The sequence below is a fragment of the Sceloporus occidentalis genome, unplaced genomic scaffold (genome assembly GCF_023333645.1).
Source record: "Sceloporus occidentalis isolate IW3139 unplaced genomic scaffold, rSceOcc1.0.p SCAF_8, whole genome shotgun sequence".
In the NCBI taxonomy this organism is placed as follows: domain Eukaryota; kingdom Metazoa; phylum Chordata; class Lepidosauria; order Squamata; family Phrynosomatidae; genus Sceloporus; species Sceloporus occidentalis.
Window position 1 is genome coordinate 34,663,927 of NW_028316988.1, and position 16,655 is coordinate 34,680,581.

The following is a 16,655-nucleotide window of genomic DNA, read 5'->3' on the forward strand; positions in this document are numbered from 1 at the left end:
AGCTAAAACTAGGTGTGTAGCTACTGTGAATGGGAGCAGAATGAAGGAACTGTTCCCTCAAACAAAACTCCTGCACCCCCCAAAAAATCTTCTGCACTATGCACAATTTTAGCATTGCAGAGTAAAATGCTGAAAATCTTCCACACTTAGGACTCTTCTTCTATTTTCTGTTTGCATTTCTCTGCTCATTTGGCCTCTTCTTTGGACACTTAAACCGTATTTCTAAATGCTCAATGGAACTTTTAAATTACTGTAATGCTAGAAATTTGGGGACCAAAGGAAAACTCATTGGGGGGTTGATAAATTCTTGTTTCGATAGGATAATGCCCTTATTTTGTCCTCCCATAGCTAAAACCCCCTGGCTAAAATCCTATACCCTCTTACCTGGGAGTATTATTGGGAGGTAGGCCCCACTGACGTTAATGGGGTTTACTCTAGAATTGATATGTATAGGGGTCACTTGGTTGCATGTTTCCTCCCCGAATCCTCCCCGCTCCCCGTATCCCAAAGGTCCACGGCTGAGACGGAGTACAGTTATATTACAGCAATGTAAGCCATTAAAAAATGCCACTACCAAGCACAGAAACAGAAGAGAACCTCAGTTCTTAGAATGCCAGGTATAAAAAAAGCTGCAGAACTCAGATCTGTAATCTTCAAGAGATTTTTTTTTGCATAGAGATTTGCACAACCCAAGCACATTAATGTGTCAAGTCCTTGGCCTTCTGGTCTATTTCCTTGGTGTCAAAAAAAGATTGAAGGAAGGAAGGAAGGAAGGAGACAGACAGACAGATAGATGAAGGAACCCAACTGAGTCTTCTCTTGATGGAGCCCAGTGAGAAGACCATTCCTAGCAGGAGGCCAGAGAATATTTCAAAACACCCAGAGCTGCATTTGAAACACAATTTGTGCCCTTGTTCTAGAATACACGGAGCCCTGGAAGGGAAGTCAACCCGATGCAGCCTTTTGAGGGATCGCTGCCTTCGAAGACTGGGGTCAGTTATACTCACTGGCCTGGTTCAGACCTTAGGACATATATCCCATTAGAGAGATAAGAGAAGGGACCAATACCAAGACAAACAGGTGAGCTATTGAGTGAAAAAACACCGCTTTGAACATTGGGTCACTTTCATGTGCAATTTGGAAGGGAAATGCACATAGCATGAGGCAGCCTTCTGCAAGATGATGCCCCTTCTGGGTGGGTTGGACTGCAGCTCCCATCATTCTAGGCCAGCATAGCAATGGATGTTGGGAGCTGCCATACTCAGCCAGATCTGGAGGGCTGAATGATTTTTTGCTATATATGGGGAGTCAATGTCAAACATTGCCATACCAGCTGTTGATGTGTTGTAGCTATGTCTCCCAATGCAAGATGGTGGCCAGAGTTTGCTCTTCCTTGTTTTGATGAAACAGACTGCAACTTATTTCTTTCTCCAGACCATTTCCCCACTTGTGACCATAACTAACATGAAATCCATTCCATCCGAAACAGCTGTGTGTGACTTGGGACAATGTGTGCGAGGGGGGTCTCCAGCCCCATGGCAAAGGAGATAAATAATAAATAATAAATAAAATTTTTATTTATACCCCGCCCTTCCAAACGATCAGAAGGTGAAGTATCTGGCATACCTTGTGGACTTGGTTGGCGTCCCACCAGGCATCTTGCAGATGGAGAGGCAGGCAAGTGAATCTTTAAGACTGGCATCCTGTTGGCGACGTAAGCTGGGTAAGCCAGTGTATGTCCTTTTGTGTGGAAGGAAGTATTCATAACCTCCCATATGTAACACTACCAGAGGGACCATCCAGCAACAGTTCTGCAACTGGATAAAAGGGAGAACTGCTGTCTGCATGAGTGAGGACAAGACTTTAGCCCCAAGGGTGGGCACCAGTCCAATTTGGGATTTCACACCAAGACTTTTTTGGCTTCTACATCCAGGTTTCCCTCCCTAGATCAAAGCTACCATGTTTAGATAGGAGGAGATATTATGTGGGTCTCCTTGCAAGTGAGATGGAAAGAGGACCACTCTCTGCATATTTTCAGTGATTAAATGATGGTGCTATATCTAGAAATAACATGTTGTTGAATCAGCTGCATGAATAAAAACTGCAAGTGCATCTACACTAGAAATAACGCAGTTTGTTTGACACCGCTGTCTCTCCATCCTATGAAATCCTGGGGTTTGTAGTTTCACAAGGTCTTTAGCCTTCTCTGATCAAGAGTGCTGGTGCCTCACCAAACTACAAATCCCAGGACTCTGTAGGATAAAGCCATGGCAATTAAAAGGAGTATCACACTGTACTATTTCTACACTATAGATGCACCCTGAGTGTCTTAAAAAATTGGACCCAACGCTAACCAAAGGTTCAAAAGCCTATCCTCTCCAATGGCTCAGAAATCCCTTTAAGAGACACTGCTTTTCGCCAGATCAAAACTGGCCCAATATTGCTAAAGCCCTCCAGACGTTATTTGACTGCAACTCCCATGAGCCTTAGCCAGTGATGAGAAACATTGGGAACTGCACTCCAATGACACAGAAGGGTCACATATGAACAGCTGGAAGAACGGTTAAAACTGGATAGGAATACAAAGGTACATAGAACAAAGAAACCTAAATTATACTGTTTCAGTCTGAACTTCTAAAGGCCCTCCAAATCACTGGTATACTTTTTTGAACTTGAAATAAAACACACTTTAAAATCTGTTAAGAACCATTGGCAGATTTGAAAAAAAAGTTTAAATATTTATAGATAAATCCCTTCCGTTATTTATTAAAAGCCAATATATACATACGTATGGCTGGGATACTGTTAATAAGGCCCAACAAGAGTCGACCCGTTGAATGGTGAATCAATATATAGGCAAATTGAATGCTCATGATTGAGAATAGGGTTTGGATCATTTGTCAATATTATCTTTTTCAGATATTCACTGTCCGGTTTATCAAAATTTCTATTTGTTGCATAATGCATGGATCTGACTGTCTCTGACATTATCATAATGAGGGCAAAAATGAAATATTTAAGATGGGATATTTTCTTTGCTCTGGTGTTTCTTATGCGGAAGGCAGCTGCCTGATATTATTTCACTGCATGCACCGTTTCTCGAAGTTGCAGCCTCCAGAAAACAAGTAGCAACTGGTAGTTTCCATCTTACTGGGGGCAGGAATCTGCTCTGGATTTTAGTATGAACTTTAAAATTGTTATCCACGGAGCTGAACCTAATTTTGGAGCTAGTTCTTTTAAAGTTCTAATAGCCAGAGTGGATTCAACATTCCTTCAAATAAACCAACTCCTGCTGTTTTAATCTTGTTCCAAACATCAAGGGATCCTGGGATTCACAACTTTTTGACGGAGGTGGGAAATATGAAGAAGCTGGTGACCTCTGCGATTTGGTACCTGGCTTCTCGCTGCTGCCAAACTGGCCAAGGCATTTGCAAAGTTGCATTCTCTCTGTGCACCTCGTTTCCAATGAAAGCCACCATTCCCTCCTTTAAAACAAGGCACACCCACTTTTAAACCTGGAAACAAGGTGCTGGGGGAGCACCCACCTTGATCTTGAACAAGAAGTAGACATTCTCCTTGAGGTCTCCTCCAGCTCTGTGATTCTGTGATGCTATGATTTATTTTCCCCATGGAAGCAGTGCATATGTGTGTGTGTAGGATGGAGTGTCCCTGGCATTTGTGCCAACCAAACGTCGTCCACCATTGCTTTAAAGCTTGCTGCCCAGATGGGACTCATTATGGCAATATGGAAAACCTTGTCCAGATGTAGCGAGATTTTGTAGCACCTTTGAAACTAACTGAAAGAAAGAAGTTGGTCGCATGAGCTTTCATAGAGTTCAGTCTACTTCCTGGAAGTAGATTAAAGTCTACAAAGACTTATGCTGCCAACCTCTTTCTTTCAGTATGTCCCAAAGGTGCTACAAGATCTCTCTCCATACTGATTCCACAGACTAACATGGCTATATCTTTGAACTTGTCCAGATGTGTTGGCCTACAACAACCATGATCCCCAGTCCAGAAGGGTCCGCATGCCTGCTGGCTGTGGATGACTGACCTCCTGCAAGGTCATTTTGGTAGCCCTGGACCCTTTCCATAACTGTCAGAAAAACTCTGTCCCCTCTCCCCAAAAGGGAGACTCTCAATTCTAAAGCCTCAGGGAGTAAGTTCCCATGTCAGTGGGGCGGAGAATCCATTTCAGGTTTGTGCCAAGATTTTAAGGGGCACCCCAAGGTGCTTTTTGAGATGGAATGGGATGAGATTCAAGACTTTGGACAGTTTCTATAAAAGACAAAATACCAGCCAGGATGGACTGCATGCTCCATGACATCAAAGTTGGTTCATTTTCCTCCTCCTGGTTCAGTTTCTGAGCCTGCTTGCCAGGAAGCAGAGAACAGCCAGGCAGGGCAGCTTCAAAGGTAAGTGATTTATTGGTTAAGGTGGGTGGGTAGGTTTCTGGGACAATGTTTTTTATTGTATTTTAATGTTGTTAGCTGCCTCGATCTTAATGGAAGGTGGGGTATTAATAATAATAATAATAATAATAATAATAATAATAATAATGTTGTCAGGGCAGGGAGTGAACAGCTCAGTGCAGTGTTGGTCCACATGTGGATATTTACAATACACCGAGGAAATGTTCAACTGAGTCCCAATTGTGGTGCCAACATTAGGAAGCTGTCTGTACCCACATGGACTCACACAGCTTTCCCTTTAATACTAGGCGTTCAAACTATATACGACTCTTGACTTCTTAAAAAATATCCAAGGAGCGGACTGACTGTGAAAACGATGGAGGAATTTTCCCTAGAAAGGTGACAAAAAATGGGTTGAGGGGGCCAGACCTATGTGACACGCCATGTATCTCCCCACTACAAACATGCTTTTTCCGCTTCCAAAATGGTTTTCCTTTTCCATCTGCCTCCCTCTCCAACAACATATTTGGGCAGAGCTGGGAACTGTGCAGCCCTTTAGATCATGCCGTAGGACAGCAGTTCTCAACCTGTGGGTTGCTGCCCCTTTGGGGCTCGAAGGACCCTTTCACAGGGGTCGACTAAGACCATTGGAAAACATATATATTTCCAATGGTCTTAGGAATAATTTTATGGTTGGGGGTCACCACAACATGAGGAACTATATTAAAAGGTTGTGGCATTAGGAAGGTCGAGAACCACTGCAATAGGGGTTGGACTAACTGGCCTTGAGGTCTCTCTTCCAACTCTGTGGCCGAAATCCTACATGTTTGCATATAGTGTGGAACTCCATTACGGCTGTCTTGCCACCAACAACAGGACTTAAAGTGTTGCTGCAACAGTCCCTCCCAACAGTCTTTCTATGGCTGGTAGAAAACAGGGAGGATCAGAGAAGGATCTCGGTATGTCTCCATAGCTGAATGCTGAGGACAGACTCTGTTAAGATCTACCAGATCTCAACAGATGATGCATCTGTGGATGCATCCAGAGATCTCAACAGTTTGCATCTGGCACAGGACACACAGCCGGACACTTCTCCATTCCCCTCCTCTCCCAGCCAGCCATTGGAGAAAGCTATTGGAGGGGGCTTTGGTTGTTGTGGAGGGAGGAATGGAATACCAACTTCTGCAATGATCGAAAAAAGTCGTATGCACATCTAAGGTGGACTTACATGTACACATGTTGGCAAAAGGATGCCAGCCTCTGATTCTATGACATCTAGAGAGCCCAGGAGTCTCACCTGTCTTAAATTCTTCATCATTTCCCACTTCAACCTTAAGTTATTTCATCCCGGTGATCATTTCTGAGAGCAGCAGCGGGTTTGTTTGTTTTTTAGCTGAACAGGCCAACTTTTTTTTTACAATTCCTTTCAAGGAACTGACCCAAGACACATGGCGATTAAAAGGTTAACCCACACACGGTACAACACTGAATGCAAAAGCATCAGCAAAGGCCACAAAACAACTTTTTGCGTTCCTTGCCCTCTCAGAGAAACAGAGTTCATCTTGGCCCCCTAAACTTTGCAGTTCTCTTTTGGCTTTTCAATCGGGATTCTTCTCAATTTTAATTTAATTTAATTTAATTTTAAAAAAAGAGTATTTCAGCTCCTATTATCGCCACTGCTCCACATTTGCGATGTAATCCGTGGTGGAGTTGGTGCTGTCCTGTTCTTTGTTGTGAACCTGTTTGGCTTTCCAGATCTTCCGCTGCTCTTGGCGTTTCCGCCGGGCTTCTTGGTGCTCTTTCTGCCTCGTGAACTGGTACCTTTGCAGGAAAAGGTCTTTTGCATAATCGTACAGCTCCATGTCTAAAAAATTGAGGGCCTCGATCCGCTTCTGGGTCTCTTCGTCAATGTCAACGCTGGAGGCCCTTGTGCTATTGTACTGTGTGAACGGCGAGATGAAGCTCAGGTTGAAGGTCTTCTCAAAGAGGTACTGAGTCTTCCGCTGGAACTCTGTCAGGCCAAAAAAGGCCATCCGTTTCAGGTTCTCCTGGGCACTGTCCAGGAGCACTTTGTTGCGTTCCTCCTCCGGCATGACGGACAAATTGTAACATCCCACCAGGCTGAGGTCTGCCAGCATGCGGACCTGGCGGTTGTTGGCGAGATTGTACGGACAATCCATGAACTCCGCAAGGGAGCAGCCCGACCAGTCGTCCCCCGTGTAACAACTGGGCAGCTCTTCGGATGTCGGCGATCTCCCATCACAGACATGCAAGGAAGCCTTCCAGGTCGCTCCTCTCTGGACGTGCCGCCATTCGCTCAGGTAGCGGGACACCGGATCCCGGAGGATGGTGATGTAGTAGAAATTCCTGAGCAGTGGGAAAGAAGAGAATGGCATATTTAAAAATATATAGTAGTAGTAGATATTACTTTATTGCAGAGGTGGGCACAGGGCAGGTGCTGAGTTGCATGTGGCCCCTGGGTCCCACAATGGCGACTTCCTGAAATTCCTAAAGCACTATATACACACACAATTTTTGAATTAATTATATACCCTACATACCTTTTGGGATGGGATCCAAGGCAGCTATTTTTGCTCCTAAACAAAAAGCTCTCCAAACATGAAACCACACAAAAACCACCTCTCAGTATTCTGTGCCTTAGAAAACCCTGTGCAATTCTTGAGGGTCACCAGAAGTCAACAGGCAACTTGAAGGCACATACTCTCTCTCACACACGACTAAGCAGGGCCAGCCCTGGTTACTACTTGGATGGCAGACTGCCAACAAATACCAGGTAGGCTATACATTTCAGAGGAAGAAACTGGCAAGACTGCCTCTGAGTATTTTTTGCTGTGAAATTCATGGGTTGCCATAAGTCAACAGGCGACATGAAGGCACATACGCACACACCACTGCTACTGCAGATGAGAATTTTATACTGGAAGGAAGGAAGGAAGGAAGGAAGGAAGGAAGGACTAGTTTATGAGCAGGCCAGTTGCACAAATCAAGTCCTCGCGGAGGAATTGACAAGACACTTTGTCCAAAGTGGTCTGTGTAAAAAACAGCATGAGCAGAACAGGCTAAGCTCCCCCTTCATTGCCTCTCCTTGCAAAGGATGAGTCACTCATTCAACTTGCACACAAGTGCCTCTTGCCGCTGTAAACATATGTACGGAAATGTCAAGGATCTCTGCAGGCAAAGAACAGCTCTTTTGGTGAACAGAGATTGAAGAGATGGGGAATAGGTCCACCTCTGTGGTCACTAACCCATAGTCCTTGGCATGACAGTATGGGATCTTGAAATGCCACAGAGAGACTTCAGAGACAGCCTTGCTTGCTAGGTTCCTCTGAGCCCTACCTGTGGGACAACTGTTGTGCCCATCGCTTAAAGTGAGAGCCAGCATGGCATAGAGGTTTGAGTGTTGGACTGTGACTCCGCAGAATAGGGTTCAATTCCCGGCTTGGCTATCAAACCCACTGGGTGATCTTGGGCCAGGCACACTCACTCACCCACAGAGGAAGGCAATAGCAAACCTCCTTGGAATACACTTTGCCAAGAAAACCCCATAACAGGTCCACCTTAGGGTCGCCATAAGTTGGCAACGACTTGAAGACACACAACAACTACAATGTAAGATATGGGCTGGAATCAAAGTGGTGAGATATGCATATATAACTCTGCACTGATGTTTTCTTTTGGATGAAGCCCTAGGAACAAATCACTGGCCTATTGCATATCATTCACTGACCATATTGCATCCCATGAGCCTGAGATGGTGGTAAGACAAAGAGAAGGGCCTCCCCCAATGATCCTAGTGCTCTAATGGGGTCATAAAGGGAGATATGGTCATTCAAATAACCTGGACCCAAGCCGATCTTCTAGGATTGCCTTTCACAGATTTGTACCCACTTACTGTAAATCTCTGCCAGCTTACTTCTGATGCTTTGAACACTTTATCCAATTGTGATCCATGGATTCCTAGGTCCTTGGACAGAATCTGAATCATTCAGGGTCCAAATGTTTGGGTCGTATGCTGGGATAGAGGAGGACCACATGGTTAGACTCAATCATGGAGGACTCAGGCCTGGGTCCACAGGACCTGAGCAGAGAAGTGGAGGACATGAGGTCTTGGAGATGTCTCTTCCATGGAGTCACCATGAGTTCACGTCAACTCCAGGGCAGTTAACAACACTATTAAACTCACTCACTCACTCACTCCAGTCGGTTAACATCTGGCAGACTGTGAAACCAGGGCAACTGAGATGATGAAGGTGATTGATGATAAGTTGAAAAACAACCAGTAACAATTGCATTTCGTCTTTTATGTCTTTCCTGCGATGCTTCCTACACTCAGAGATGCCACTGGATGTCACTGTTACACAGAAAATTGTAGCCGGGAAGCTTTTAAGAGAATGGTCAGAATGTCCCAAGAAAGCCACACAAAGCTACAGGGTGTTATACTCTTGCAATTTAAAATACACAGTGAAATACACACATTTTTAAAAGAGGTGTAGCTGAATCTAAAAGTAATGAGACGAAGAGTGAGCAAAGCTCCTCCAAGCCATGTGCAGCAAGAAGCTCAAAACACCAGGAGGCAGAGATTTAATGTGCACCTGTCTCTGACATCTCTAAGATGATGGGTGCATTAATACACTTTGACACCACTTTATGTGCTGTAGCTCCATCCCATGGAATCCTGGGACTTGTGGTTTTATACGCTCTTTCTCCTTCTCGCCAAGGAGTACTGGTGCCTCACAAAATTACCAAGCCCTGGATTCTGTAGTATGAAGCCATGGCAGTTAAAAGTGCTGTCAAACTGCATTATTCCTACAGTGGAGGTGTGCCCTCTGGCCTAACTCAGGTGTAGGATACATGTGGACCTCCAGATGTTGTTGGACTGCATTTCCCATCAGCCTCAGCCAGCACAGCCAATACTGAGGGATGCTGGGAGCTCCAATCCAGCGACATTTGAAAGGCAGCATGATTCCTATCCCAATCTACAGTGACATGTTTTTACTTCTATTTGTGTAGAAAAGCCAGTTTTCTCTACAGACCAACCATTTGCAATTTTAGGCAGAACAAGTTCCTAATTACAGGACATTTTGTGTGCAAGAAACAGCTTCTTCTGTACAGAAAATACACAGAAATATTATTTCAAGTGCAGAAAATGCTGTTTTCTATGCAGAAATGGCTACTTTACACACAAAATAACCATATGAGAATTTTGCACAGAATAAACCCAGAACGGTGAAGATTCTTACCAGTCCAGGATCCTTCTCATTAGAGTTTCTTGACATTTGAAAGCATTAAAAAAATTTTTTGAGCATTTTTTCTATCCTCAACATCATCTCAGCTTCATATAAATACCTATTGGTATGATATGCAATGCTAAAACTAAATGATCCTTGCAATGAATGCCATTTTAATACAACAAATGAGAAAGAATGAATGCACATGGCTGTCATTTTGAGTCACGATGTGCAGTGCATAGAAGCAGTGCACAACCCACATTGACACTTTCTTGTGCATCTGCAATGGTTGCACTTGTGCAATTCTGTTGACTGGATAGAGCCATTCCTCATTTCCCAAAAACTTCACTCTGTATAGATAACACAAATTATCCCCATGTATGTAACCAACAGGATTTTAGCTGCAGATTCTGGGGTTAGAGAAAGAAAAGCAACCATGGCACGGAGGGGTGAGCGAGCAAAGACACATGGATGTTTCCAGGCAGCACACAAAGAGTACCAATTAGTGTGCAAAGTCGCTCCCGCTCTCCAATGGGAAATCTCTCCCAGCCAAAGAAAAGCCTTAGCAACAAAAGTGCAGGAATCTTTGAAAGCCACATGGAAACGGTTCTGCCAGCCAGAAAAGCACAGGGAGACTTGTTTTTCAGGCTCACAAATCTGTGCGCGGGGAGTCCTAAGGAGCTGAGTTTTTTAAAAAAGAGGCTAACAAACAAACATGCCAACCAACACACTCGAGAGAAAAGCATTCATCTGAGGACCGAGATAAATATCCCCAAGGGAAAGACTGAACAGCCGAGTCCCTTGAGGTGGGTCTTTTAGTTTTTGGGTGGTGAGCGTTGAACATCTGCTGCGCTGGGGGACTGAGGACGCTAAACAACAGCTGAAGGGAGTGTAGACATTTGTGTGTTGCAGAGTCTTTTAAAACAGTTTTTTTTTGTGGGCTTTTTGGGCCATGTGGCCATGTTCTAGGAGAGTTTATTCCTGACGTTTCGCCAGCATCTGTGGCTGGCATCTCTGAAAATGCCAGCTACAGATGCTGGCGAAACATTAGGAATAAACTCTTCTAGAACATGGCCACAGAGCCCGAAAAACCGACAAAAAACCATGGATGCCAGCCATGAAAGCCTTTGACTTCTAAAATAGTTTCCATCTATATTGGGATGGGCAACTGTCCAGGGTTTGCAGGCCTGAACTGTCCCCTTACGGGAAATGGTAGCTAGTGACTTTCCATAGCAGGGGGTGGTGAGTCCACTCTGTGTTTTTGTATGAAATTTCAAGGAGTTCACCAAGGCATTTCACTTATTGCCAACACCACTTTTTTCCAGCTCAAATCACAGTTTAAAAACCATGTGTAGTAAATTCCTTGACAAGCCAGCATGATATACTGGTTTGAGTGTTGGACTACAACTCTGGAGACCAGGGTTTTGAATTCTCATTTGGCCATGAAAACTCACTGGGTGACTTTGGGCAACTCACACTCTTTCAGCCTCAGGGAAAGGCAATGGCAAACCTCTTCTGAACCAATCTTGCCAAGAAAACCCCATGGCAGGCTCGCCTTAGGGTTGCCATAAGTCGGAAGTGACTTAAAGGCACACAGTAATCTCCCTAGACTCAGCTTGGAGATATCCAAGAATCAAATGCAGCATCATTGGGAGCATTGGAGAATGTTTTTCAGACGAACATCTCTGTTCCTTCAATGGAGGGATGATGCAGAGGGAAAACCAAGTGGCAAGACATGCATTTCTTTTCCAGCAAGACTTCTGCAGGAGGAAACACAAAGCCCAAAGCAGGGATTCGGAGTTCCTGAGGCATGAGAATGGAATTAAAAGTAGGATTTAGGGGAAATTGAGAGACTGTGGAACCCCAGGGAACAGGGCAATAAAAGCGGATCAGATGGCTTTGCATCGACGGAGTGAACCAAAAAGGAAATGGCATGAATCAACCACATTTCTCTGTCACCACCACCACAATTGTCATCTGCCTCTTTTGTGATCATTTTTACAAAATCATGGAAGGTATCTGAGAGAGATCAGGAGAGGATGTTGTCATTTTTAATTATTATTTTAATGATTTATTCTTTAAAAACACAGTAAGTTGGCGTGTTTGTTTGTTAGCTAAATGGCACAGCTGGTAACGCCATCTAATAAATCTCTAATCTGATTTCAGTACCTTTCCATAGGACAAATAGCCTGTATGGAAGGGGCTGAGCAGAAGTCATATTTTGGACTACAGTCCTCAGAACCTGGGAGTCAGAGTCAACAAAAGTAACTTTTCCAAGCACTGTGAAGGAGCAGAAGCATTGTTTGACAGCAAGTCCACATACTTCCATTATCATCTGTGGTCCTTCACAAAATGGTGTCAGGAAGTGACAGAATGTGGGCCCTCCATTTTTGCTGGGGTTAGGGGCACAGGATCCCTGGGAAAATGGGAAAACCGCATATTAAGGTCCTCCAGTGCAACTCTATGTTCAACATCAGGAGGAAGTTGGCCATAGAATTGTCCTGGAGGACCTACAAATGCCTAGAGAAGTGTTTTCTCTAGGAATGTCTAGGCCCTCCAGCATAACTCTATGGCCAACTTCCAGTTGCGCCGGAGGACCTAGAGATTCCCATAGAGAACATATGAATCAAAATTACAAACAATCAGATGTGCAAATATCAAAGCCACAAACATGGAAGGCCATGTTCTTTTGTTCTGCCACAAGTGTTGCCATAACAAAGGGAGAACTGGGTTTGAGATGAAGAATTCTTTAGGGCAGACATGGACTCTAAAATATAACATGCGACACTGTGTATTTTCTGCAGTTCATAATTAAAACATTACAGTGCGACTGCCTTACTATGCCCTGTGGAAAGATGATGCTCAGGAGTGTTGCATGCACACATTTTATTGCTGCTCTCAAGGTCAAACACAGAGATTCAAAGGAAATTTTTTTGCAGTCAAAGAAGTATGCCTCGGGTTAAGTTTCCCTTGCTGTTGCAGATGACTACGGAGACTCATAAAAGTTCCAGTTTGAAATCATGGCCCATTGAGAAGAGAGAGGACCAGTTTTTCCTCCTCCCAAGCACTGCATGGATGCTTTTTGTGAACTTAAGCTCTGAGTGTCTTTGAGGAGTCATTCACATCTGCTCCTGGCACCATCTCTAATGCATTAAGTAACAAATAAAACTTCTCCACCCGCATCCTGCTCACATAAAGAACATGGAAGGTGCTTACTCCTGAGATGTGGGTGTAGCCTGGAAGTAAGGAGGGTGCCAGACTAGCCCCTCTGGGAAAAAGAGACACTAGGGTCGGCCACCGAGCAGACCCTGTCACCCGTGTTCCCATCAAATATACATGCGACAGTGGTGTGGCAGAGAGAAGGGTCTCCCCAGAAGACCCCTAAAACATACACAGGTTTGTACGGGAGGGTCCAGTCTTTCAAATAACCTAGACCTGAACAGCTAGATCAGCAGTTCTCAACCTGTGGGTCACGGCCCCTTTGGGGGTTGAACAACCCTTTCACAGGGGTTACCTAAGACCCAGGGTTGGCGCCATAATCTATAATGCTCTAGTGCAGCGGTTCTCAGCGTGTGGGTTGCGACCCCTTTGCGGTTCTCAACCTGTGGGTCGCGGCATTAGGAAGGTTGAGAACCACTGATCTAGATCTTCCATGTTACTGATGAACATGTAACAAGGTCTAAGAAGTGCAGCCTGTCTGTGTACCCGCTGAGAAGACCAGCTACATACCCCCAGAAGAAGGATCTCACCCGTTTTTGTAAGGGGTTGAAGGCCTTCTTTTTTTACTTGCCAGCCTAAGTTGCAGAGTTGTGCTGGAAGTCACTAAGATGGGCAATGAACAGTGGGATGTTGGAGATTTCATGTATGTTGATAGTGTCATGTTTTATTGTTCTTGTTTTTGAGTGTGTATGTTTGATATTGATATGTTTGGGAGCCAAGTTGATGTAGTGGTTGGAGCATTGGACTAGGACTCTGGAGAGCAGGGTTCAATCCCCTGCTCAACCATGACCTTTAGAGAGTAACACACTCTCAATACCTGAAAACCCCAGGATAGGTTCGCATTAGGGTTGCCCAAAGTAAAAAATGACCTGAAGGCACACAAGAACAACAACATGTTTAACGTCTCACTCTTTAGGGAAAGGGCATTACAAATAAAATCTGTTGTGGTTGTGATGATGATGATGTATCCCAGCTCTGTAGCAAAAGCTGCATCAAAAGCATTGGTGCAGCTGTAGCAATTGGTTTCCAGATGTTTTGGCAAAATGTGACCTGTGAAAGTTGCGCAAGGTTGCCTTCACAAATGTAGTAGTGGCTTACAGAGTTGGGAGCATGGCCATGTCTCATTTCCACGATTCCTGCCGCCTTCTTCAGGACTTTCATGCCTCATTGATTAATAATACAGTGCATAAAGATTTCATTTGGCCCGTGTGCAATTAGGATTGAAAGAAGGGGCTGGAATCCTATACGGAGAGATAGATAATGGAAGCAAATCTATTTCAGCAAGTGAAAAGTTTGCTCTAGGAGGGAAAAAAATGAGCTTTGACATTTGGGGAATTACAGTCATCTGTAAAACACGATTGATACGCTATGGCTTACATTTGCATTGCTCTCACATAGACAGAATATTGAGTTTTAAGTCAATGTTGCAGCTTTGCAAACGTCACATTCTCTGGATGGAGGACTCCACTGTGGAAATAACAAGCCACTCTGCCGTTCTGTAGTAAGGAAGCAAGTAACTGGGATGTGCGTGCGTGCACCTGAAGATGGCTTGGACTAAAAATCACATCAGCCCCAGCTGATGGTCAGGGAAAGTGGGAATTGTAGTTCAAAACCTCTCTCGCAGTGGATAAAAGACAGCGCTACAAAGCACTACCTATATTTTAGTAATACAGTGGAACCTTGGTATCTGCTGAGGTTTGGTTCCAGGACACTTTAATGGATACCAAAATTGGTGGATACTCTTGTTGTTGTTGTTGTTGTGTGTGCAGGACAGGGCCTTCTTTGTTGTGGCACCTCAACTGTGGAACTCCATCCCAAGGGAGGTTGGTATGGTTCCATTCTTATTATACCGCCAGCCATTTGTTAAAATATCATTATTTCTTCCTGCCTCTGAGCTTCAAAATAGTTTCTAAATTGCTTTTAAAGAACGCTCTAAATCGGTGCTTCCCAAACTTTAGTCCTCCAGGTATTTCGGACCTCATCTCCCAGATATCTTGACTGTTGGCCAAGTTCGGTGGGACTTCTGGGAGTTGAAGTCCAAAATACCTGGAGGACCAAAGTTTAGGAACCACTGCTTTAAACGTATCTTGCTGTTCATTGCTTTGGAGACCTTGATTGGCAGAAAAGCACAAGATACAAACTTTTACCAAATAATTAAAACATTTTTTAAAGGTTTTGCCATATGAAGTTTTTTAAAGCCTTCCAAAAGGACCACAATGAATAGTATAATATGATATATTACCTTTTTTAAAAAGTCATCACAACATGTAAGAACAATGAAGAACTCTTCAAAACTGCAGCAAGGAACAGAAACTAATTACTTTCTTTCCAAGCTCTCATACAAAATAATAAACTAATGTGTTAGATCTGTAGAAAATTATGACAGCATTGGCAGCTCCCATTCTAGTGGGGCACAGAATCCAGTCCAGGTTTTGGATAACTTTAAATGAAATTTCCAAGCTGTTTCTGTGCAGAATGTGGATTGGAGATAGGATTTAGGACTTGGATAACTCCTTTAAACTAGCTTGGGTTAAAACCTGGAGTGGATTTACTGCCCAACCAGCATGGGAAGAAGCCATCATTGATTCCCAAAGACTATCTGGTGAGCATAATTAATGTGTTACACACCAATACATTTGCAGCCTGGTGATGAATGTCAAACAGAGTGACAGGCCCAGCATTTTGCAGCCCCAGCCTCCTGTAATTTTAATTTCAACTCCCATTGATTTCATTTAGCGCAGCCACGGCGTGCGACGGGGGAACCAGTATCAATTGCAAACACGGACGGCCGCCCAAACCCACCGAGGCGCTCTGGTATTACCAAGTAATGGAAGGGGATTCTCATTTAATTGAATTGGAAAGGCAACACATATTAGCTAAGGAAACTTAATCAGCGCAATAAAATTAAAACGGGGCATCAGACAACCCATCCTGATTAAGTCGCTCGCAAACACAGTTGGGCTATCATCACAGAGGCTTGCGGTGTTAATGATCTAAAGTCACTCTGCTCCCCTCCGGGAGGAAGGAAGAATTTTATAGCAGGCGATTAGACGATTTAAAACCAGCAGACAAAACATCACTTTCCCCAACAAAGATGAAGCCTCCAACTCTTCCAAGGCCTCATTCCCACTACAGAATAAACCGTGTTTTGAGGCGAATCGCTGAAGCGATCTAGCACCGAATAGATGTTCACACTATTTGAGCAGCGATCAAACCAGACCCATTTCAATTTAATCTGCCTCGTGTTCACATTCATCAGTGGGTCAATTCAACATGGAGTCGCGTCACAGGGCTGACTATGCCACAGGGAACTAACTCAGATCCGCAGCTCATTCGCACTAGCGCTGAATCGATTCATTGTAAAAGACACAGGAAATTCAGCGGATCCGGAGGAAGAGCTTTAAATGGGTTTAGCGCTGGGGGCCCCTTGACAAACTGTGTCAGGAAGTGTGAACAAGGGCCATTTAAACCAGTTTCAGACCGATCTGAAAAATGGTTTATTATGTAGTGGGAATGAGGCCTGAAGAAAAAGTGAAGTGTCTGGGTATGTAGGGACTGGAAGACTATTGGAAAATATTCAAAAACGGTTGAAAAACACATTCCTCGAGAAGAATCTTAGAAAGACGAGGATCTGCACAGCTCCGGACTTATTTTATGGAAAATTCTCACATGGTTGTTTTGCGCAGAATACGTCAGAAAATTTTTTTTCCTCTACAGAAAAATAGCATTTCCCTACACTTTCTAAGCTATGCAGAATAGGCAGCCTGTTTCTTTG

The 16,655-nt window shown here is 44.1% G+C and overlaps 1 protein-coding gene across 1 annotated transcript in view; it reads right to left on the reverse strand.

The window, feature by feature from the left end:
* Positions 1–1,973: 1,973 nt before the first annotated feature.
* The window catches only part of LOC149308657 (heparan-sulfate 6-O-sulfotransferase 2-like), a 105,770-nt gene continuing 91,088 nt past the window's right edge, over positions 1,974–16,655 (reverse strand). Inside the window, exon 2 of the mRNA XM_089537131.1 lies at positions 1,974–6,779. Within this exon, the coding sequence (XP_089393257.1) occupies positions 6,080–6,779 (700 nt within the window). The 3' untranslated portion in view covers positions 1,974–6,079. The remainder of the gene's footprint in view (positions 6,780–16,655) is intronic.